The sequence below is a fragment of the Microplitis mediator genome, chromosome 10 (assembly GCF_029852145.1).
Source record: "Microplitis mediator isolate UGA2020A chromosome 10, iyMicMedi2.1, whole genome shotgun sequence".
Lineage (NCBI taxonomy): Eukaryota > Metazoa > Arthropoda > Insecta > Hymenoptera > Braconidae > Microplitis > Microplitis mediator.
Genome location: NC_079978.1, coordinates 18,538,562 through 18,564,551, shown reverse-complemented (window position 1 = coordinate 18,564,551; position 25,990 = coordinate 18,538,562). Strand labels below are relative to the sequence as shown.

General features: G+C 26.9%; 2 protein-coding genes across 3 annotated transcripts in view; one reads left to right on the top strand and one right to left on the bottom strand.

Moving 5' to 3' along the window:
* Positions 1 to 13: 13 nt before the first annotated feature.
* Positions 14 to 8,388, bottom strand: LOC130675997 (beta-1,3-galactosyltransferase brn). Of its 2 annotated transcripts, none has more exons than XM_057481941.1 (2): positions 8,231 to 8,388; positions 14 to 4,425 (listed from the first exon to the last, which is right to left on the bottom strand). In XM_057481941.1, exon 2 carries the CDS (start codon positions 4,363 to 4,365, stop codon positions 3,061 to 3,063), a length of 1,305 nt encoding a protein of 434 aa, XP_057337924.1. In that variant the 5' UTR covers positions 4,366 to 4,425; positions 8,231 to 8,388; the 3' UTR covers positions 14 to 3,060. The 2 variants fall into 2 exon arrangements, with proteins under 2 accessions (XP_057337924.1, XP_057337925.1); XM_057481942.1 differs by lacking the exon at positions 8,231 to 8,388 and adding an exon at positions 6,002 to 6,067.
* A 213-nt stretch (positions 8,389 to 8,601) lies between these two features.
* Positions 8,602 to 25,990, top strand: part of LOC130675269 (retinoic acid receptor RXR) — a 51,314-nt gene continuing 33,925 nt past the window's right edge. Inside the window, exon 1 of the mRNA XM_057480820.1 lies at positions 8,602 to 8,844. Within this exon, the coding sequence (XP_057336803.1) occupies positions 8,826 to 8,844 (19 nt within the window). The 5' untranslated portion in view covers positions 8,602 to 8,825. The remainder of the gene's footprint in view (positions 8,845 to 25,990) is intronic.

Here is a 25,990-nt window from a genome sequence, read left to right as displayed (position 1 = left end):
AATTAATTAAGTATTTGTTTTTTTTTTTTATTGAAAATACATGATGATTTTGTAAGTACAAATTATAATTTATTATCGAGTATTTGAATATCGCTTGGTCGTTACATCTAATAATATTGAAATTGCTCATATAAAAATTATATTCATCACAGTATAGTTTCAAAGTTCCTATTTTTCTTTGCCTAATTATTAACTAATTAAATGAAATTAATAAATTACTTAATTAAATTCGTTCTTCCTAAGCAATATAGAGAGTTTTTTTTTTTGTTCGTAAGCAAACTTTTTTTAATTATTTTCTATCTAAATTGTTCTATTATTTCTATTAAATAATTAACTATTAGAATTTTAAAAAAATTTTTTAAACTCAAAACTTTTTCAAGTCCAGTTGGTTAAGTTTTGATTTTAGTCATAATTATTTTTTTTACACAGAAAAAAAAAGAATTTCTTGGCACAAGAAATTTTTTTTTACTTCATGACACAAATTTTTTTTATGCTAAGAAATTTTTTTAGTTCTAAGAAAATTTTTGTCTTCATTTCATTTGTAAATTTTTCTTGTGCTAAGAAATTTTTTTTACTCCTAAGAAAATTTTTTTTTCATTTCGTAATGAAATATTTTCCATGTGCCAAAAAATTTTTTCTAGTTCTAAGAAAATTTTCTCTTCATTTCATTTGTAAAATTTTTTTATGCTATGAAATTTTTCTTACTCCTAAGAAAATTTTTTTTTTATTTCGTAATGAAAAATTTTCCGTGTCAAAAATTTTTTCTAGTTCTAAAAAAATTTTCGTTTTCATTTCATTTGTAAAATTTTTCTTATGCTAAGAAATTTTTGTACTCCTAAAAAATTTTGTTATTCATTTCGTAATGAAAAATTTTCCATGTGCCAAGAAACGTTTTCTAGTTCTAAGAAATTTTTTTTTTCATTTCTTTTGTAAAAGTTTTCTTATGCCAAGAAATTTTTTTTACTCCCAAGAAATTTCTTTCTTCATTTCATAATGAAAACTTTTTTTTGCGCCAAGAAATTCTTTATTTCTGTGTACAGTTTAAAATAAATTATTATTAAAAAATATTTTTTATGCCTCTAGTAAAAAAAATTTTTAATTGATTCTTATTGCAAAATCATATTTCCATGATTATAATTTCAATCATAAAAATAATCTTTCTAATAAAAATTGTTTAATATTTTTTTCATAATCAAAATATTTTTGCTAATTTAATAAGTGCGTAACAACCCAAGTAGTACAGAGACAACTTGAAGATATCTTTTAAAAAAACATGACAAATTTTATTTTGTCTCAAAGCAGGGTTTTTTTTTGTTAAATAAATAAGACGCACAGATATTGGTCCTAGGAGTCATGGACTTTTGGTAAATAAAATATCATCACATGGACAATAAATAAATTTAGATGTCCCGCTTAAATATCTACGGACAAAATATCTGCTGACAAATTTTTATTGGTATATGTTAACATATCACTATTTTGTAGGAAGAATTTGAGGATGTTATTATGAAAATTCGGGTTCGACTTCTAGCTTGTTTCTAATCTTAGGAATTCTTTTCAAGATGATCTTTGCTTTCAAAGAGTGAAAAGTATTGTCTTCAATAAATTCCCTAATGAATAAATAAATGAAAGAGCCATCTGGCCTTACCCGGAATGGAAAAGTAGATTTCTCATTTAGATACAAAAATTTGTTAAACCTCAAAAAATGAACTATTAAAAATACACTGCAGGAGTGAAGTCAATACTTCTTTTATAAGCTACATTATATGAATTTCCAGGTTTTGAGTTATGTACAGTCCGCGTCACTTGGATGCCCTCACCTATTTTTTTTCAATAACTGATTCTTTACAAGCTGATTTATAAAATTATCTGTATATTTTATATTACTTATTTAAGACAGAACAAGATATGTTGTTAGTGTTCGAGAAACAAAGCGAGGATATCGTGAGGGGGACATGCCACTGGTCGGCAGTTTGTCACATGGATAGCCTCAGTCAAATTTATTGCGCAAAGGAACTAATACGTTTCATTTTCGTATTATTATGTTGCAATTTTATAGCGTAGTGAATAAATTAAAATCGATTTGAAACACCAAAATTGGTTACTATATAAAATGGGGCGCAATAAAATGTTAAGTATTGAAGAAATTAATAAAATTAATTTTTTACTTAATCAAAATTTTTTCTCATCATGAAATCGCTAGAAGAGTGAATAGAAGTGCTAAAGTTATTAATAATTTCGTGAAAAACAATGAAAACTACGGAAAAAATTATAAAGGTCGAACGAAATTAGCAACAACGCCAAGGGAACGTCGAATGATAATTCGCGCGGCATCTAATTCCATTAAGACTGTGAGGCAAATCGCGGCAGAAGTTGGAACAGCAGCATCTATTTCAACTGTAACAAGAGTGATAAGACGGGCAAAGCATCTAAAGAGAATGAAATTGAAGAAAAAATCGGCTTTGAATCAAAAACACACATCAGCACGACTTTTATTTGTAAAAGAACATATGAGTTGGATAGATAAATGGCTACAAGTAATTTTTTCAGATGAAATAAAATTTAATTTAGATGGGCCTGATGGATGTAACTACTACTTTTATGATTTGCGGAAGGAAGAAAAAATTTTGATTAAGAATCAGATATTGAAAAAAATAGGTGAAGCTATCCAAGTGACGCGGACTGTACATACATATATAAACTTTTGAGTGGATGGTATTTTTTGACTCTGCTATATAAAATAAGACATATGGTAGCAAAATTCTTTGATAATTCCATTATAAGACCCATTGTAATAGTCCAATTTCTAAAGAAATCTCCCTAAAAAAAAATCACGGATCTATTTTTTCCTAGATTCTATTATTATTAATAACTTGACTATTAATTTCGATACATATATGAACTTTTTGTTTGATAATTGATCCCTAATTTACACTCATACTATTGTCATATAAGATCATTACTTTACACACATAATATTATTTTGTTTGGTTACTTTGTATGCAGGAATTTCCTGATGTTTATATTTTGTCCGTAGATATTTTGTTACGGAACTTAAATTTACGCATTTCCTAATGATTTTTGTTCATTCCACACATGCATCAATTCCGCAGGATCTCCGTAGCCATGTGACGTGATAACATATTTATAATTATACTTAGTGTATTCTTTTTTATAAAAATGAAACTCATCACAGTGAAAAAGTTCAATGTCAGCTTTCTTAGCAACTAGACCCAAATAAACATCATCAAATTTGAAGTGTTTTGTATAAAAACTCGTGTAATACAAATTAATAAGCGCCTCTTTAGACAATATATAAGCACCCGCAGTGACGTACGGTGGCCACATGTCATATTTATATTCATCCAACGAGACGTACCATTTAGACGATTTGTAACGATGCGGTGACGATATAAATACGTACCCAGCAAATAGCATTACGTCATTCGGTAGCTCAAAATCAAATACTTGTCTGCGTTTTCTGATTAAAGCTCCATCACTGTCGTTATTTGAACTCTCATTATTCAGAGTTACATTCACTTGGTACTGATACTGATTATCGGTACTCGTTTTATTTATAGAATTAGAACTATTACTACTATTCTTTGGCAAATGATTAACTAAATTTGGCACATAAGATTCGCTTATCTCACGTTTGTGTGGGCCACCAATTCTACTAGGGTCCTGTAGATAATCTGGATAAGACGTCGGGTTCCTTATAAATCTCAATACGTTTTTGACAGACACGTAAATGTCGTCATCAACGAACATGTAAAATTTTGAATTCAAACAGTAGTTAACTGCCCATTTTAACCCCATCATTGTTTTTATTGTATTGTTGTAATAAGTATCGATATAATTTCCTTGAACGATATCTTTATGTTTTTTTATCTCGTCGTCTAATTTCGACTGTAATTTTTTATTGTGCATTGGATTGGTACCCAGTAAAAATACAGTGCGCGTTGGTACGTCGAAAAAACGTTTCTTGTGACCCCATGAATTTCTTATTGCGTTGCGTCGATCGAAATTATCGATCGCTGATTTAACGATAAATATTATTCTCAATGTATGATAGTCGTTGTCGATACAGTTTTCTTTGATATCGTGGATGTAATCGTAATTGTAGCTGTTTATTGGCTCGATTTCGGGCTTCTTGTTGTGCTTCAGAGCTTCTACTGATGAGGATACATCGCCTTCGTAGGGGTATGAGAAATTGTCTTCGAATGATACTTCGAATATGTGAGTAAATATTCCGAAGAATTGTAATATCATTAACATGACAAATGTCGTGCATACATGGCGGAATTTAATGTTGAGAATTGATCGTTTTAGTACTGGAAATGATCGCTCCAGAATGCAAAACATTTTGGTTTTCGGGATATTTTTTTTTCACATATTTGTGATTTAATTGTGGGCTTTTTTTATCTAGAACAAAAAAAATTATTGATACAATAAAATAACATACTTTGGATAAAAATATATTATCTACGCGGAGAGAAGAGAATGGTAATAATTACCATTCTAGATGGTAACCAGTCTTATTTTTTAAAGGATAGGAATCGATACTGTGTAGCATGGGAATGATTACCATTCTTCTGGTAATATTTACCATACTACATAGTAATCATCCCTGATTAAACAACTGAATTCGATCGAATTAAACAGAATTAAATTTTTAATTCTATTTAATTCAGATAAATTCTGTTAATTCGGTACCTAACTTAAAAATGAATTCTGTCTAATTCGGCAGGAAAACCAGAATTTGTCCGAATTAAAACGAATTTAAATAATTCTATTCGATTTAATTCTGATTAATTCGAAAGTAATTCTCCAATTTCTGGTTCTGAATCCGAATTGAACTGAATTAAAACGAATTTGAAATTTTTAAATCGGTTTTATTCTGTTTAATTCAAATCCAAATTTTCAATTCAGTTTAATTCTGTTTTGCGGAATTCGACAGAATAAAACAGAATTAAAATTTTTAATTCGGTCGAATTCAGTTGTTTAATCAGGGATGCTACTGGTAAATATTACTTTGTAGCGGAGTAATCAAAACCATGCTAGAATGCTACTGAGTCCCATGTTGTATAGCGTGAAAGCAGTTTGAATATTAAGCGCTGCTATATAGTATATACGTCCAATATTTAAATTATCACAAGACCATAATTCTAACAAATGACATTTCATTGCGATTTATTAAAAAAAAAAATAAAACTAAAAAAAAAAAAACGTTCCATGTAATAGTTTTTCATAAAAAAAATAAAGGTATTATTGAATGTGTGGAATAATTTTCAATCAGTTAAAATTTTTTAAATCAGTTAAAAATTTATTTATTATTAATTAAATTACCTAATTTTTTAATTATAAAACTTTATTTTAATATTAACTTTACTGCCTTGAATTGGAAGCAGCTTCATCGAAATTGTAATAATTCCAATGTAGCATAGGAATGATTCCCATGCTACATGGTAATAATTACTATGTTACATTGGAGAATATATTATTAATGACTAATTTTAAGCTTGATCATACATGAACAGACATGATCATGTCTAATTTCAGGGCTGATCATTCATGAACAGGTATGATCATGTCTGAACATTTTTTCTCGGGATGTTAAAATTATTTTTTGACTAAATAAAAATATGACTGTGAATGTAGCAGACATCAAACAAATTTTCAATTATTAATAAATAGCATAAATAATTAATAAAATAAAATTAAAAAAAAATGCGAATTTAAAAAATTTTGAAATTATTAAGTGGATTTTTTATAAATATTTTTTTTTAAATTATTCACTCTATTCATTAATGATTATAAATTTGTCTGATGTCTGCTACATTCACACTCATATAAAAATGTGTATTTTAAAAAAAACAATTTATTGATATGCTATCTACAACTACTATGAAATATTACGTGACTTTTTCAAATCATGACTGATAAAAATATTGTTTACTATCAAAAAATAGTTGAATGTTAAATGATAATTGTTGATTACCTCAAAATAATATTTACTGAATATCCATGGTACAAAAATAAAATGTACTAGTTAACACGTTTTTTGTCTCACCACTGACATATAAAAAGTGTTGAATTTACACAATATTTTTTGCTGTGTACAAATCAATAAATCTTAGATGTTAGATTGACTAATAATGTTAGATCTATTCTCATCATCCTGTTTTTTGTTAGATAATAATTTTCATCCGTTCAAAATTATTGTAATTAAAAAATTCCATGAATTTTTTATTCATAATTTATAACAAATAATATTTTTTAAGTTTATAAAATTAAATTATTTCAAATTGAACTTTTTTAAAAATATTATACTTTAGTAAATATTAATAATTATTGGATAGGGAGAGCAGCTGATATTTTAATTGTTAAATAAAAAAAAAATGAAATATTTATACTACAAAAATTCATGATTCAAAAATTTTTATATGCATAATGATATGAGTGTGAATGTAGCAGACATCAGACAAATTTAAAATTATAAATAAATAGAGTAAATAATTTGAAAAATGCGCATTTAAAAAATTTTAAAATTAATAAGTGCATTTTTTAAAAATATTTTTTTGAAAATTAGTTACTCTATTTATTTATAGTTTTTAATTTGTCTGATGTCTGCTTCATTCACATTCATTCAATGATACTGAAGTTTTTCGACGTCCAATAATTTTTGGATTTTTTTTAAACAATAAATTATAAAAAAAAAAATATTTGAAAAAATTGCACCTGTAGTTTTTTCAATTTTCTACATGTGCATATTTTTATTTATATTTTTTTTTTAAGTAAGTTGTCGAAAAAAAAATTCGAAAATTTTTCACACTCATTGATTATTCAATTTTTTATGAAACTAAAATTAGCCGACGTCTAGTAATTTTTTGATTTTTTAAAAAACGATAAATTATAAAAAAAAAAAAATTTCAAAAAATTCTACCTATAGTTTTTTCAATTTTCTACACGTGCATATTTTTATTAATATTTTTTTTTTAAATGAAGTTGAAAAAAAAAATTCGAAAATTTTTATGATACTGAAGTTAGCGGACGTCTAATAATTTTTGGATTTTATTTTAGAGGGTAAATTAAAAAAAAAAAAAATTTGAAAAAATTGCACCTGTAGTTTTTTAAATTTCCTACAAGTGCATAATTTTAGTTTTTATTTTTTTGTAATTTATTTGCTGGAAAAAAAAATCCGAAAATTTTCAATTATCTGCTAACTTTAGGATCATAAATTTTTCACACATGAATTATTATGATCCTGAAGTTAGCAGACATTTAAAAATTTTTGAATTTTTGTTTTGCAATAAATCAACTGCAAAAAAATAATATAAAAATATGCACATGTAGAAAATTTAAAAAACTACAGGTGCAATTTTTTCAAATATTTTTTTTTAAATTTTTTATCGTCTAAAAAAAAAATCCAAAAATTATTAGACGTCTGCTAACTTCAGTATCATTAATTATTCAATTTTTTATGAAACTGAAATTAGCCGCCGTCTAATAATTTTTTGATTTTTTAAAAAACAGTAAATTATGAAAAAAAAAAAAATATTTACAAAAAATCCACTTGTAGTCTTTGAAATTTTCTACACGTGCATATTTTTTTTTTAAATTAAGTCGTTGAAAAAAAAATTCGAAAATTTTTCACATCATTAATTATTCAATTTTTTATGAAACTGAAATTAGCCGCCGTCTAATAATTTTTTGATTTTTTAAAAAACTATAAATTATGAAAAAAAAAAATATTTACAAAAAATCCACTTGTAGTCTTTGAAATTTTCTACACGTGCATATTTTTTTTTTTAAATTAAGTCGTTGAAAAAAAAATTTGAAAATTTTTCTCATTATCAATTATTCAATTTTTTATGAAACTGAAGTCAGCCGACGTCTAATAATTTTTGAATTTTTTTTTAAACAACAAATCAAAAAAAAAAAAAATTCAAAAAATTCCAGCTATAGTTTTTTCAATTTTCTACACGTGTATTTTTTTACTTTTTTTTTTTTTTAATTTAATTATTTAAAAAAAAATCTAAAAATTGTTAATTGCCTGCTAACTTCAAAATCAATTTTTTTACATGTAATTAAAAAATTGTTGCATGACTGCTACATTTAAATTTAAAAAAAAAATTAATTATTGGTCTTCTATTCTCAGCACCTCAATTTATTATCTACTTAATTAAATTTACAACTAATAAAATATTTATAATCAAAATTTATTTACCAAAATATTTCACATTAAACTCATCGCATTTATTAAATAATTACTGTAATCAATTAATCAATAAATAATTAACTTAACAACTTTTAAAAAATTGAATTATTTACTATCTTACTCCACTTAACCTGACAAAAATAAAACAAAAAAAATATTATCAGTTCAGGTAATGAGCCCCTAGAAACCCTAGGTCCCAAACCCTAGTGAATTTAAAAAAAAATCTCCCCAGCACAGCAGTCAGTGGCGCCACCTTTTAGTAGGTCACGAACTTTCAAATCAGTCAAAAAAAAAACTATTTAAATGATCTAATTATTTCTAAAATATTAATTAAAGTAAATAAAGATAATTAAGTATTTAAAAAAAAAAATAACAAAAGTTTGAAATAAAATTTTAGTAAATTATTTTATTTTTGAAAAGTTCAACGACCTTGGGGTAATTGTGACACTAGTCACCGGCCATGTTTATAACAAACTGTATTTGAGCCAGTGACGATAGTTTATATATATTTTATGAGAAGTGATTTTGGTAAATTTGTGATTTAAAATATTTATATTAAATATTATTACTGTTTATTGTGAGTGGTGGGATTCAAAATTTAAAAATGGAAACAAGTGATAGAGGTGAGTAACAAAGAAATAATATTTAAAATCTAACAATATGTAGCTCTGACACAAATCATGACTGAGGGCAATGGCAGTGTCAGGGTCGAAACATAACTAGTTCACTGACCGCATTTGTAACTATTATTTTATTATTTTTAATTTCATATATTTTTTATGTCTACTGCTGTCTTTTACTACAAATTTTTAATTACTTTGGATTTTTGGTATTTAATTGATGATTAATTGCTTTTGTTGTCATCATCATTATTGTCCATTCAACTTTTTATCATCAGTCAAATGATAGAAACTTAAAGTTTTTATTTTTATTTGAATTATTAGAGTAATCTTATATTTATTTATTTATTTATTTACTTTGTTTTTAATTACAATTAGGATTTTTTTTTATTTGCGTTAAATTTTTTTTTATGCAAGTTTTTTTTTATAGAGAAAATTAATTTTTTTTTTTTTACTGATTGAAGTTTTTTTTGTGAGTTAAGAAGTTTTTTAAATTTATAGAAGGAAATTTTTATTTTTTAAATAAAAATTGTTTGAGGAAAATGAGTTGGAGTGTAGTGACATCTAGTGGTAGTTTTTATTGACTCAAATAAATATGATGGTAAAAAGTTTTCTGTTTTAATTCAAAAATGAAAATTATTTTATTTATTATTTATATTTGCATTGACTAAAATTTCACAGAAAAAAGAAAATAAAAAAATTATATAGAGTAGGGCAGCGTAGAATTAAAAACTGGAATCGTTTCACAAAAATCTAGAATTACAGTTGCAAATATAATTATCATCAGTAAGTTTTATAGTTTAAGATGTACAGTAGATTTTTTAAATTTTTATTTAAAAGTGTACAAGGAAAAGAAATTTCTTGGTGCAAGAAAAATTTTGCATGATAAAATAAAGAAAAATTTTCTTAGGACTAGAGAAAATTTATTGGAAAAAAAAACAGGAAAAATTACACAAAGAAAAAGGATTTTTTGGTGCGAAAATTCTTTACTCGATCCAAGAAATTTTTTCTCACCCAAAAAAATTTTTTCTTGGCTAAAAAAAATTTTTACTTGCCCTAAGAAATTTTTTGCAGTATAAATTGAAAACGAAAATTTTTTGGGGCGAGAAAGTTTTTTTGAGCCAAGAAAAAATTTGTTGCACCAAGAAATCCTTTTTTTCTGTGTAATTTTTCCTGCTTTCTGTTGATAGAAATTTTTTCTAGTCCTAAATAAAATTTATGATACTGAAGTTAGCCGACGTCTAATAGCCTGTTAATTTTTTTTTTAAGCAATAAATTATAAAAAAAAATATTTTAAAAATTTGCATCTGTAGTTGTTTAAATTTTCTACATTTTTGTTTTTTTTGCAATTGATTTGTTGAAAAAAAAATCCTAAAAATTTTAATTGTTTGCTAACTTCAGGATCATATAAAATTTTTATTTTCATTTCATTATGAAAAATTTTTTTCGCGCCTAAAAATCTTTTTTTTTATGTACAGTTTCAAATAAAAACTTCAAGATTCTACTAAAAGTTTTAATCAAAAGTACATTTAAAACTTTACAACACTGCTGACAATTATTTTCATTAAAATTGTTATCGTCAACTGTAATTCTTCTCAAATTTTTGAATCGTTTCCAGTTTTCAATTCTAAGAGAGCTGCATTACTGTATGAAACTCCAACCTCTTATTTTTTTTTAGCGTGTGACTGTTTTCATAGTTTACATTGGATGTTTGCTGCACATTATTCTATCCTTTTTTTTTTAATTAAAATATATTTTATTACCATATTTATACAGTTTGCACTTATCGGCAGGCTACAAGTTGAAAACATACCAGTTAAATTTTATTATTAATCATACAATATTTAAAAATATTAGTCTCCGTGTTTGCAGCTGCTCACACAAACATTTTCTTTAACTAAAATTTTCCCTGTTTAATTCTAAAAGTTTACTTTAAAGGCTTGAAACTTTAGTATCTGTCTTCAATCATCTCTTTATTCAAATCACTAATAATTAAATGTTGAAGAATTTCAAAAAATCATTTGAATTTTTTATTTTAAAATTTTTACTGCGCGTTCAATACACGGAAAAAACGCAGCTCAAAATTATCTACTAATTATAGTCGTCAAATAAAAATTACTTTCCTAAGAGAAATTTACAATCCAAACCAAAAATTACTACTATGAATGGAAAATTTCATTTTTTTGTTGATTCTTACAATCAGTATTGTAAATTTTACGATTTGTAAAAATTATAATGCAAATTAGCAAAAATTGGGGAAGTCTGCGGTTTCCGTGGTGTCGTCAAATGACCGCGAATTCTTGTAGAACTTGAGGAAATAAGACTTATTTTCAAATAGCTGTAACTTTTTCAAAAATAGACTAATTCAGACATTTTTTTTTCCAAAATTTTCATCTTTAAATGTAGTTTTCGGAAAAAAATACCAAAAAAATGATGATATTAAAATCTATGAAATTTTTCATTTTTTTTTTTTAAATCACATTTTTCTTAAAATCCATTTTTCTCGAAAACTAAGCAGGATATCAAAAAATTTTATTCTTTAAAAAAGTCTTATTTTGTTGAGTTATATATGAATTCGCGGTCATTTGGCGGAGCCACGGAAACCGTAGAATCCCCGAATATAATAATAAAGAATAAAATATAATTTTTCTTCATGGCAATTACTTACAAAAAAAAATTTAACCTAAGGGGTTACATCCACTTGCGAGGCAGAAAAAACGCGTTTTTTTTGTGAATTTTTTTAAAGAGGCATTTTATTTTATACATTAATGGAAAAAATGTAGGGGAGGGTGGGGCAGAGCGGCCCCCCTAAGCCAATTATTATTTTTTGTGGCTTTCAACCATAAGATCACTTTACTTTTGTCCTATTTCGATCAAATTTATGGACATTTTGCCAAAATTCTGAAAAAATTTTTTTTTTTTGTGGGGCAGAGCAGCCCCCCTTCAAAAAGTGATAAAAAAAATTTTTTTTTTCGTTTTTTTTTTTTTTAAATTGTTTTCATCATTAAGAATGTATTTCTTTCGCTTGACAACTATTTTTGGTTTTATATTACTCGAAAAAAATTTTTTAAAGCGTAAAAAATCGTTCACTCTCGATTACCTTAATTACTAATTGTTATTTAATAAAAAAAAAAATCAATTCTATAATTTTACTTTATTTCAAAAATTTATCAACTAAAAAAAAAAATTTAATTTTTATAAATTTTTAGTGACCAAATTTGCCTCTTACATAGAGAAACGGCCGAAAAATATGAAAAAATAATTTTTTCGGAAGTTTCGGCTGGTCCATTTTGCCCCAGGTGTTATGCGTAGGGCTAGAAATGTGGAATTATAATAATTTTTTTTTTAATTTGACGATAAAAATATGAAAAAATCACTTTTTCAAAATTTTGGGCTTGTCCATTTTGCTCCAAATGTCATGCGTAGGGGTAAAAATGCGCAAACATATCGGAATTTTTTTTTTGGTCAAAATTTCAGGGGGGCCGCTCTGCCCCACCCTCCCCTACTTATACAGAATTTAATGTACTTTAACAATCAGCGGTTTATTTAAAAAAATATTGGATCCCCTAGCTCCTGTAGATGATCTGCGGAGAGACCTCCAAAAAAAGGTGCTTGGCGGTGAGCAAGATATCTCTGGTCCAAATTATCTGAACACCAAAAACCAAAAATAACTTAATCAAATTCATTCGAAATCCAGAAATTTTTTTTTGCCTTTTTTAGGCGGTACCCCATTTTGCCCGCAAAAATAAAATTTTTTTTTTTTCAACGGTGACTGAAAATTTTTTCTATTTCCTTTGAATATCATTAAAAAAAAAAGATTTAGCGTATTTGACTCCTCGAAAACTTGGTATTCCTTTAAGTACTCCGTTTTGACCCTCCCTTCCCTAATTAATTAAAAATTATGATTTTTTCCTAATAAAAACTAAAATACCCAAACCAAAATAATTTCATTAACAATAGGAACAATAACGTACGTATTAGACGGAATTTTTATTTTATTATATTTGATAGCTGAGAAAAATTTTATTGTGAAAAAATTTTTTCTTATAGTAATTCGCAGTATAAATTATAAGTTACTTTTTTTTTTGTTAATACAATCAACCTTAGTAACTTTGGTCTGTCAAGGTAACATGCCAGCCTCTAAAACTAATATTTAGATATTACTTAAATAATTTTTACTTGCACACGTAATCAGCCGGCGAAGAATCACAAGAAATAAATTAATTGGATTTTTTATTCTTCAATTAAATTTCTTTACTTCAATGACTTAGTTTTTATAATTGCAGGATTACCATGTAACCGACAATGTCTCATATGATATAAAAAGTTTTTTTATTTATAAATTAATTAATTCCATGCATAATTAGTACGTTAAATAATTGATCTAGTTTTAAAAGTAAAAATATTATTTAGGTCATATTTAAATTATTCATATTTATTATAAAATCTAATATTAAATTTTTAACTCAAATTTAAATCTATTCTATCATTAAAACAGTAAAGGAATCAAAATAAATTTTTTTTCGATTATTAGAAATTTTTAAAACTACTATTTTTTAAATTATTTGATTATATTTTAAATATTGATATATTTTACTCCTAATGGAAATATACAAGTTTCTTTTGTGATTAAAATGTCATTGGAGTGAATTTAAAAAAATTGATTATATATTAAAATAAACACTCTTATATGCAAATTCAACAAGTATAAATATATGTAAAAATTTTAACTATTACTAGCAGATCCCGCCCGCTGCGCGGGGTAATAACAAATGATTAGTAATATAAAATATGTACTTTATATTAATGGGAAAATTTCTTTAACATAATTAAATAATTTTTCTCTAATTTTCTTCAAAAACTACATTTGAAAACGGCAATATTGGAGAAAAAAACCGTCCTGATAAGTCAATTTTTGAAAAAGTTACAGCTCATTGAAAAAAAAGCATTTTTTTTTAAATTCATAATTTTTTTTTGGTTGGGTAAAAAAATTTGACAAAATTCTGAGAAACGTTTTTGATCGAGTAAAAAAATAGAAAAAATTTTCAGCCAAATCGAAGGGGGTCGGGTATTTGCAAAAAAAGAGCGATCGATAATAGATAAAATTTATTGAAATGAAATTTAAAAAGAATATAGTTTTTATCATCAAAATAATAACAATATATAGCTATAATCCTTCTTTGAAATACGCAGAAGTTTATAGTGAAAATTTCGTGTCAAAACATTCAGTAGTTTTTGCGTAATGGACGTTCAAAAAAATACCTAAAATTTTATAGATATAGATACAAAGTTTCCCGCGTAGAAAATAATTGTTGAATAAGCATTGACTATTCTAAACTTCAAAACGTAACACAACAACGAATTCAATTTAAGAGAAAAATCAACAAATATTCTGATATTATTCATGCGCTCAATAGACTGTTCAGAAAGAGTTGAAAATCAGCTTTTTCTGAACGTATTTTGCACTTAAAAAGATTATGAAACCTAGATCTTTTAATGAAGAATCAAAAAAAGTTTACAACAGAGTCTAAAAACATTAATTTACAATATTAAGTCCAATTGTTTTTTTCTTTGTGTTTTCTAAAGTTTGAAAATTGTTTGAAAAAAGTGTGTCATTGTATCACGTTTTGAAGTTTGAATTAGTCAACACTTTTTCAACAATTTTTTTTACGCGGGAATGATTCGAATTTTTTTTTAAATAATGAAATTTTTGCTGGTCACTTTATATACAACTCTTGTTACATAACTTCATGGTCAAATCTTTCTACTGTATTTAAAATTTTAACTCTGCTATGTTTAGCTGCAATTCGTTTTTATTTTATTCTTTACTACAGATAAAACCTTCTTACGTTAAATCATATTTTTTAAACTTAAATAACACTTACGAATCACAATTTACGCAGTAACCCTACAATCATTCATTTTAAAAGTTTTCTTTGAAAAATAATTTCTAAAAATATATATTCATTCACATTTAAATTCTTGAATTATTTACCATTGAAGCAAACAGTAGAATTTTTCTTTTTAATTTTAATGAATAATTCCATTAACGCTAAAAATATTTTTGACCAAGGGCGCGAAATTGGATATTTATTTTATTTGATTAAATATTTTTACTGATCGTCAGAAACATAAAATTTAAAAATAGAGTAAAATAAAAATTTTTTAAATGTCACTAAAAGTATTGTTCCTTTAAATTTATATAGCTCAGTCTAAAGTTATAAAAAGCTTACCTCAGTACAACGGGATCGATCAAATCCGAAAATACTATCGATTAATATTGTAATCATTAACCTAGATTTAATCTCCAGGTGTTAAGATTAACATTTCAATAGATTTATCTTTTTTCATGTACATAATTCAATGCAAACTTGTCAACTCAACTCTGATATATCGAGTAAGATAAATATAAACAAATGGTTTTCCAAAGATTCATATATTATGCGAATAATATAGAAAATTTGATATAATTTATTTATATTACAATTCTATACAGTAAAAAATATTGTGTTAAAATCAACATACTGTATGTGTTAAAAATGGTCCGTACAATATTTGTGTTAATTTTTAACCTAGACTATTGGTGTTAAATTTGAACACAAAATTTGTTTTAAAATTTCAATACAAAATTCGGGTAATACGAGAAGTTAATTCAATACCATTTAAATATAGTGGAAACCTAAACATGCAAACCTTCTCAATAAGACAATTTATAGATAAATTGAGAAAAATATAGATAGCCCGAACTGGGAATCGAACCCAGTCCAATTCGGTATCGCGCCGAGTGCTCTACCAGTTGAGCTATCCGGCACTATTGGCAGGGTGCGCGACAAAAACGACATCTGTCGACCGCATTAAATCATCCTCAAAAAGCACAGAGAGAATACGGAAAGTTTTTATAAACAAATAATTAAAATTTTTAAAGATTGCGAAATATATGTGTGATACCACATTTGAAAGGTGGAAAAATATAGAGTAGATTGTACTGAAAAAAATATGTATACAAAATTTTAATAAATACAAAATAAATATTATTTTGAACGACATAAGGTTAGCTTGTAATAATAATAATAACAACAATAATAGTCATAATAACAAATGAGTTAAAATAATTATAACTATAATTTTTTCAAAGTTAAAATTATTAATTTGCATTAAGTAAAGAAATTAAAGTGATTTCAATTATTCGTAATTTTAAATTTTAAAACTCAATAATTAAAAATACTTTGAGTTAAAAATTTGTAATTTAAAAAATTCTCCGTAATAATTTTTAGCCAAATATGAACATCATGGATGGAGATGTATAAAACTTGCAATTGCTATTTCTGTCAGTATTTTTGCAATTAACTACACAACAACTACTTGTTCTTATTTTTTAACACTGCTTTCATTTAACTATTCACAAGACAAGTGCGATTTAACGCGTATTTCGTCCACTGCAGGCGCTACAATCGATTCGATTGTCCTCACCCTATACTCCGCACCCTGCCAATAGCATATTCCATTCAATTTGATCTATAACTTATTGAGCCACACTGTCCATCGTACGGTAAATATTATATATATATTTCCAACAAACTACTCTAAACTTTTTCGGACTATGTTTTCTGGCCATCTTTTTTCTTTTTCTATTCCATATAGATCATTATTAGCTATCTGTTCCTATTTCTGTTTCCATTTTTTTTTTGCAATCACGAAGTGTTTTTACAGTCGACTCTGTCTAAAGGTTCTCTGCCTAAAGGATCCCGCTGTCTATAGGTTCCAGGATACATTGCTTAAAGGTTCCCGGATATTCCCCCACCCGCTTTTTCGAATGACGAATCACAATTCAGTTTTCGAGCACTAACTTTAAATGCACGTTTTTTTGAGGTTATGTTTACTGCGCAATGTGTTCGTTTTAGCAGGCGCCTCGGCGCTCGAGGGGAATATATTGTAGGGGAAGTGCTGATGGTGGGGAGGGAACCTTTAGGCAATGGTCCTGTCCCGACGTGGAACCTTCAGACAGAGTCGACTGTAGTGGGTAAGATTGCAGACAGGTGGCAGTCTGGCGGTTATATGGAACGAATCCCACACGTCAATACATTATATCAACTTGTGAAAAATAATTCATTTGCTCTCTGTGGGATTCGAACCTGAGCCTGACCAGTACTTGAGTTCGAAGACAAGAGTGTTATCCACTCAATCACAAGTACTGGTTAGTAACACTTTTAAAGTGTTAAATAGCAGATCGATTCAAAATGTTAAATTAAAATGCGTTGATTTAACACAAAATAATCAACACTAAAAATTTAACACAGACTGTTTTTAACACAGGTACACAATATTTTGTACCATGACACTTAGCCATTAAAAAAAAAAGTAATAAATAAATAAAATTTTATTAATAAACATAAAATAACTGTAAATTGATAGATGATAATCAGAATTATTTCCTCTTTAATGTATCTATTCATATATAAATAAACATATTATAAGTTAACATACATATATACATCCACGTGTATAGAATTACTCAAGGCTGCTGTAATAGATTCATGCACATATACTCAGCGCAGCTTTTGCTTTTACATTACGATTCTGTCATATGTAAATTAATAATATTATTATATATTATATCATTATTACTATTTCTCTTATTGTTGTACTCGACAAGATTACCAATCGAATCCAGTCAATAACACGTGTCAGTGATTTATAAAACAAAAAATATGTAAATGCCTAAAAAAAAAATTACACCATTAGTTAATGACCTATTTATCATATTGCTATTAAATGACAAAGGCTATTCAATTTATGAATTAATTATATTTAATACTACTAATCATGTAATCACGTATAGTATTTTTGTCTCTATTAAATTATTACTGTCACTTAAAATTAATTATTATTATTTTTATTTTATTTAAATAATAAAAATAGTTATCTTCTATTAAATTTCCTTGACACAATGAGGTGGAAATATATATGTATGTACATATATATGAATATAGGTCAATGTTAAAGTGTCTGCCGTGACCGATATATATGACCTGACATCAACCTACTAACCCATTTCTCTAGTTAAGCAAAAAAAAACCATTCGCTGTTTGAACTATGGTGTTTAAAATGGGTCATACATTACAAATAATGATATACATTTACGACTAAAGAATTTATGTATTTCTAAGTAAAAGAAAATGTTAAATTTTATTATTTTTAAATGATTCATTTTTCAAGTAAAAGTATAAAATTACGTGACATTCTTATATAATATATTTGAAAGCTATATATGTATATTTATATATGAAGGGGTTTGTTTATGCTATAGTTATTTATTTATCATATTTAACTGATTAACGATGTAACGATAATGACAATAAATAGTGTGCGTGTGCGATTGTCACACGAGCAGTGATATCTGTCCTTGGACAGTTGATGCTGCTGCAGGGACTCGCCCACACCTATCTGATTAATCTTCCTCATGAGCGAGCTAAACATTATTCATAACCACATGCGTTATTTACTGTGTATGTAATTCCTTTGATGCATACATATACTCGTGTGTATATACTTATTGAAGATATATATACTGCATACTATATACTGCATTATGATCGAGTGTTTATGTTTTATAAGTGATTTGTGATAATACGTTCATAAATATTGTTAAGAGGCTAGCAGGTATTTTTTTATATTTAAAAAAAATATTTTTTTAATTATTTGAATTCCCGCCGAGTCGTGGACTCGAACCCGAGCCTTTTGAATTCAAAGTCTGATCTGTTATCCACTCTGCCGAATCACACACTGGGATTATTTTAATTACTTCCTGTAAGAAAAGTTTATTTTATGAATTTCACTAGGAAATTGATATTTAAAAAAAAATAGTAGTTTTATCATGCATTCATCTTGACGATTTATAATTGTCGTATTTCTGATAATTTATTCATTATTTTCTAGTAGAAAACAGATGAAATTAATACACCTGCTCTATTTTAAAACACGTTTAAAATTACAGAAAAAAATTAGAGTTTTTTATCATAAATTCACTGAGAAAAAAAATTAAATTAAAGTAATTTTCTTGTTTCCATAAATACTCAAAAAAAGTAGTTTTTTGGAAAATTAAATTGAGTTTTTATTTTAAGGAAACTATTGCTCACTTTAGTAATAAATTTCTAGAAGCATGAATTACTTGGCAAGCAAATATTTATTCAATTTAGTTGATACGTTCTCAAATTTATTACAATTAAAAATTTCAATGAAGCAATTATTTGGTTAAAAAAAAAAGAAATTGAAGAAAGATATAATTAAAAATTAGAAAAAAATTATTGCACTAAGAAAAAAATTTGTTTTTATAACAAAATGAAATTTCTCATTGGTATTGATAAAAATATAAAATATACCAATTTTTTCGCGAGCTACTTCTATAAACTATTAAATATTTAAATTTTATTATTCAGTTGTGTAAATTAATATTTAAGATGACAGACATTGATGAATAACTTAAGAGTTTATTCTAAACATGATTTCCAAAAGCCACCGTGGCTGAGCGCGCTAAGACGTAGGTCATAAGTCTCGATCGGTCTGGGTTCGAATCTTGGGTTGGGTAAAATTATTTACTTACAAAAAAAATGTTTGTTAAGGTACAAAACTAATCTGCATAACATTAGATAAAAAAAGGCATGTCCACTAATATTTTTTTGACAAAATAAAATTTTTTGCTTAGTATTGTCAGCAAATAAAATACTTTAATTAACTAAGAAGTTTCTTCTTTAAAAATATCTTTTTTTTCTCTCAGTATTCTAATATATAAATTTCACATATATTTCTAGTCCTCATTAAAAGTTGTCGAGATAAATTCATAATAAAACTCATATTTGTATCAAAATATCAATGACGTCTAAAAGTTCATAATGAAATTTTTTTTTTACAGGAAATATGTTTTAAAAAAACTTGAATATTTTCAATTAATAAAAGTCTCCTCTTTTAAAATATATAATTTATTTTTCCTTAGAAAACAGTTTAAGTTGAATCCTTTATCATCGTACATACAAATTTTTAATGAATAAGTCTTAAAAAAAAAAAAAAAAAAAAAAACTATCGCTACTATAAATAGAGATAAAAACTGAAAAATATTTTTTTATTTTCTTCGTTTTAAATAATTGATAGCCCGTTGACATCAACCTTATGTCAGATAATTTTATATCTTGTATAAAATTTGTTGTCGTTATTTACAATTATTCATCACTTTTGTTAAAAATGAGTAAACAAGTCAACAGACTCAACATGTCAATCATAAAAAATTATTAACTTATCATTATTTCGCCAAATAATTGTCGACGTATTGTATACTATTGTGCAGATAGATATATCATAATACTTAAATATTCAAAAACGGTTTTTTAAAACAGCAACTGTCCTGTTCATGAGGAAGTGGATGACTGCACCTAAAGGCTAAAAAAAGTTACAGCCCTTTGGTATTTGGTCAGACAAAACGGTTGATTGGCTCGATTCTTTAGAAAATTAGAGTTTCAACTTTAAATATATATTGTATAATAACAATAAAAACACGCAATATGCCTCAAACTCAACCATTTTTGCCAGCTGCACGCAAACCTTTTTTTTGTTTTTATTCTCATCTACTTCTTTTACTTTTTTTACTCCATTATATTGTTTAGGCCATAAAAAGACCGGCGCTTTTACTTAAATATTAACGTCTAAATTAAACTTGACAATTATATTTAATATCAATTCAATTTATCAGATAAATTGAAAATCAAGACATTCATTTTATTTATACCGCATTTATATTTATTATATATTTATGTAACTATATATTTTAATATGACATTATTTTTTGTCGGAATAATGATTTACGTTTAATGTAATATATCTCAAGATAAATTTATTGTATACTTATACTTATATCTATACATAGATAAATATATTTATGCATCGTGAGTACGCACTCAAGTGTATTGCTATTTTTCTCAGGGTCACGGTACTATAATTGCATCAATGTATTGTAAAATTAAAATCAGAACCTTTAACTTATCTATTACTTATCGTACTATAATAATAATAATTTTTAATCTATAATAGGATCATAAAAAGACGGTAGTGTCTCGCGCCAAGTATACGTCCCTATAAATAATGCGGGAGACTACTATGTCTCTTTACAAGATAAAGGATACGTTAAATTTTTAAAGTACTTTATTATTAAAAAAACGATAAAAACTTCGGCACAATGATGCTAGATAATAATTTAAATAAACCATTTTATTCTTTATCATTTAAGACCGAAACCTTATGATATTACACAGAAAAATAAATTATTTGGCTTAACGAAATTTTTTTCGAGCCAAGAATTTTTGAGGATATGGAATAGAAATCGAGATTTTCTTGAGGAAAGTAAAAAAATTCCGTGGATTTTAAATCTTGAACAAAAAATTAGTAGTTTGTGCCATTTGACAATCATGTTGTCGCGACATGAGCGTAAGGCTTGTGATGTATTGACGTGAGGACAAATGTGGTGGTCGCTACGAACCGTAGGTGAGTAAGCGACAACCACACGAGTCCTCATATGGCAATGGATCATAACCTTAAAAAGAACGGTGTGATCATGATTGTCATGTTCGCTTCTTAGTCCACCTGTAGGATACATTGTCTTTTGCAAATCCTGCTATGAAAGTTCAATTTTCGAGAAGTAAAACATCAAAATTTTATTTTAATTCGAATTTTTCAAGAATATTGTTTCTATCGTATACGATACATATCACATGAGCGAAAAAAGTAATGCGTTGTCGCAGCGTGTGGTGGCGTTTCACTCGCTTCAAGTACAATCACGTCGTTAGTTATAGAGAACAAAATCAAATAAAGTCACTGATCGTGACATCTTATTACTACGTTAGTATAGTAAAGTTAAAACTGTAAAGTTATAGGCTACTTAGCGCACAAGTGCGTTAAGTAAAATGTATAGACAAGGCTGAATATATTTGGCGCTTTCGACACGGCTTACACAGTAAGAAATGCATAGCATTCACCACTATGTTGGTATGGTTTCAAGACAGATACTAAAATAGTATGTGAAATATTCCAAGACAGTACAGTAGAGTCTCTATAACTTTTTCGTTCTGTAACTTTGACTTCCCTTCATTTCCCCTTTGACAGCAGGGGGAGTGTTTCCCTACTCTGTCACTCAACTGTACATGCGCAAAGGTGAAGCGCGTTAACTGAGTATTCTAACCCTAAATTCGTGTACGTAAATAAACATTTAAGTTAAACTAGCGTACGCGTTACGCGCGCGAGCGCGCGCGTGTCGTTTTTCATATGTTTATTTTAATGTATATTTTCGTGTCGTTTGTATATATTTTTTTGCTTTCGACCAATCACGTTACGAATAGTTTGCCTTCACATATATTTCATTTTCAAATTTTATTATAGGATAAGCTTTACTATTGTAAAAATCATTAAAAAAAAAAACTTGTTACTTGATGAAAAATGAGTTTCACTGGAAAAATTGATTTCCTACTTAAGAAGTTCAACAACAATAAAATTGACATATTAATTTTGGGAAAACCTAACCTTTAAAATGTAAAAACTCGTGGGTCGTTTCGACTGACTCACATTTTTTGTAAGCCACGCCTTCTAGTGAAAAGAAGGGGTACTTCTAAAATTTCAATTCCTGGAATTTTGGATTCGTCTCAGTCAAAGTTAGAGAGACTCCACTGTATTGTAACAAGTCCCAGAAGTATGGCGTTATTTTCTATACTGTATAGTACTGGAGCTATTGTATTGCTCACACGTATGCATAGCAGGCACGGCGGAACAGCATGGCCCTGAGACCCATACTACAATGCCGAGGGCACAATGCTACTAGTTTTTCCCGCCATAATTTCTGGCGCGTCAATCGATGTATACTATCGTATTACCACCAAAACTATATAGATGTCGTTAGACTAGGTTTATCGGCTAGAAGCATTGTGGATACGGCAACGCAGTATGGGCCTGACGGCCATACTGACATTGCGGCGTCCGCGCCAACTATTGCCAATGGTACTATTCCCGCAATGGTTTAATCATCTATACATACAATTTTATAACCTATAAAAATCTTTGATACCATACAGTATGGCGTTGACGCCCATACTGGCATAGTGATATCCGCAAAATATTTCTTACCGTACAGCGCTCGGAAATTGAACTTTCATAGCAGGTGTTGCAAAAAATGTTATCTTCTAAAGTATATTTTAATAAAATCCTATTAAAAATTACTGAATCAAATAGTATTATTCTTCAGAATATCTAACTGTCCCACCATTATCTCAAATTTTTGAGTAATCTTTACTGTAGTTCTTTGCGTATGCCAATAAAAATCATGTTAATAGTTTTACTCTATTTAAAATATTATAATTACTATCATAATTCTCAAATACTTGACAACTCAAATTAACATTTAAATTATTCTTTTTACAATAAAAATTATTTTGGCAAATCTGAAGACGCATATTTGGCGCAACCTTTTTTCACACATTAAATCTGTTTTTTTAAGTTTATTGAGATCACTATCATAAATATTTGTATTTAAATACACAAAACAAAATAGTAATAAAAAAATTGAAGATGTTTTTTATAATTGCGCAATAAAATTAAGGATTACATGAAAGAGAACATTAAGACATTGTTTAAAGTAATCCCAAATGCAAGTTGTTAAGCAAGATATGTATTTTATTCGTAGGAATAAAACACCAGGAACCATAAAAGTCTCGACTCTCGACAATTTAAACGTTCTCCTGCCCTTGTTATTTTTTTTTATTTATTTAATTTACTTTCTCACTGTATCCATTTTACTTTTTTTTTATCCTTTACGTTTTATTTGTTTATTTTTATCGTCATTCACTGTGTGGGGATCTGAACGAGAGAGAAACCAGTTACTGAGTCAAGATCAAAGAATTTAAAACGGAATATTGTCGAGTCCAGTTAACCTTTTCTCATTTCACTCACGTATCTATTTTAAAAATAAATAACAAAAAAAAAAAAAAAAAGGAAATAACTAAATGTAAATGTGAATATATAATCATGTCTATTTAGCATCAGTCGCTATTTTAAATATTTACAATAATAATAATAACGACATGTATAATTTATTTTTACAATCTATATTAAGAATTTAAAAACTTATCTATGGTGATGTTTTGATACATTTATTCAAGGATATATCTTTCAGCATACTCCTATTTTTGAGGCTGACATGCGGCGACCTTGACAACAACTTGCATTTTTAATAAATTAACTTCATTTTTACGTCTATTCTTATAATTTTTAATTGTTTTATTACGAAATTTAAGTTTTGTACCATAAGTGATATTTAATAGCCCAATTATAAAAACATAACAAAGCAATTAATGTCTAATATAATTAATATCGATCACGTGTTAAATAAAAATGTTATTGGAAATTAAGTCATTAATTTATTTTAAGTTATCAGTAAAGATTGCGAGTAAATTAATGTTATGATATCCAATAAAAATTTTAGTTTCGAATAAAAATATAAAAGAGTCGATAACGCAGCACATAAAAATAATATTTTTGAAAAACATAAAAAATTATTTGTTTTATTCTCTGATCTAAAATAAGAGTAATGTAAAATATAAACAATTTATGTTTAAATTAAATAAATATTTTTTTATCTGCAGCCAATTGCAAGTGTATGAAATTGGTTGTTATTAAAATTTTATAAAATTTTTTTTTATCGCCTGCTTATCAGTAACTGAATTTTCTCAAGGACAAAAAATTAATTTATATTTATAAAATTCATTTAATCAATCATTAATATTGTATCGTTTTCAAACAGTAATGTACAGGGGAAAGGGGGGGGGGGGCAAAATAAGGCACTTAAGGAATTAGTAAGTTTTCGGGAGCTCAAATACGTTATTTTTTTATGTACCTAAGATTAGAACGTTTATCGCGCAACGAAAACGAAAAAAATTCATGTAATTTGACTACTTAAGGGGTAGTTCCAGAAGTTGGGGCTGGCCGAAGATTTTCGGCTGACATACTAGCATATGTATGCGAAAAATTTCTGAAATCTAGTCATCCCGTAGATTTTTTACTTTCCAATTTTTTTTTTCGTTGTGCAGAAAACGTTCCAATCTTCAGGTACACATTTTTTTTTTTTACTGATATTCAAAGTGAATAGAAAAAATTTTCATTTTTTGTGGGCAAAATGGGGTAGCCCTTAAAGAAAGTAAAAAAAAAAAATTTCTGGACATCAAATTAAATTTTTTTATAAGCAATTTCTTTAAAGAAAAATTATATTTCGCATAATTATGGGGTGCAAAGGAAGCTTGGGTCGAAATATTTAGCCGACAAGACTAAATTTGACCGAAATCATGCCGAAACCGTAAAATGTTATTGAAAGATACGAAAATTGAAAGACCGAAAATTGGCCGATATTTGGCCAGTCATTCAATCGGCCTATTTTCGGCCATAATACTTTTTTTTTTAAACAAAATTATGCGAGAAAAATTTTATGCAACTCAAAATAGAACTTGGAAAATTTTCAAGTTGTGGGACTTAGAAATATTTCAAAATTTCGAGATTAAAAAATATAGTCAATGATCTAAGTGATTAAACACGACTATTGAATTAATATTATTAAAAACTTATAAATCGAATGATAAGATTTATACGATCAGATATATATTATTACTATTAGTCATATTCATTTTTTTCTTTGTTTTATCTAAACCAAGTGATATGTCATCTTTTCACCAATTACGCGGATTAAAATTTTTATTTAATTCTGTAGGCTTAATAATTAGTCACCCGGGGAAAACGAATCACATATGACCATATATGGAGCATATATAGTTATATATAGTCATAACATTTAAAGAATTCCGTGTATCGTGTTTTGAACATTTTTTAAGTACTACCAGCTAATTTGTAATGGATGATATTGTAATGAATGATATTAAATGATAATTTTATACTATACTGTATTATACTATTGTATTATATTGGATCATATATGGATGGCTGCAAGAAGCCTAGACTTCATAGCCAAATAAATAAATATTAATAATAATAATTAGGGACAAGATTTTTGCCTTAACTTCGAAATGAATGGTGTCAAATTTCGGAATTACAGTAAAAATATTGGCCGTATAAA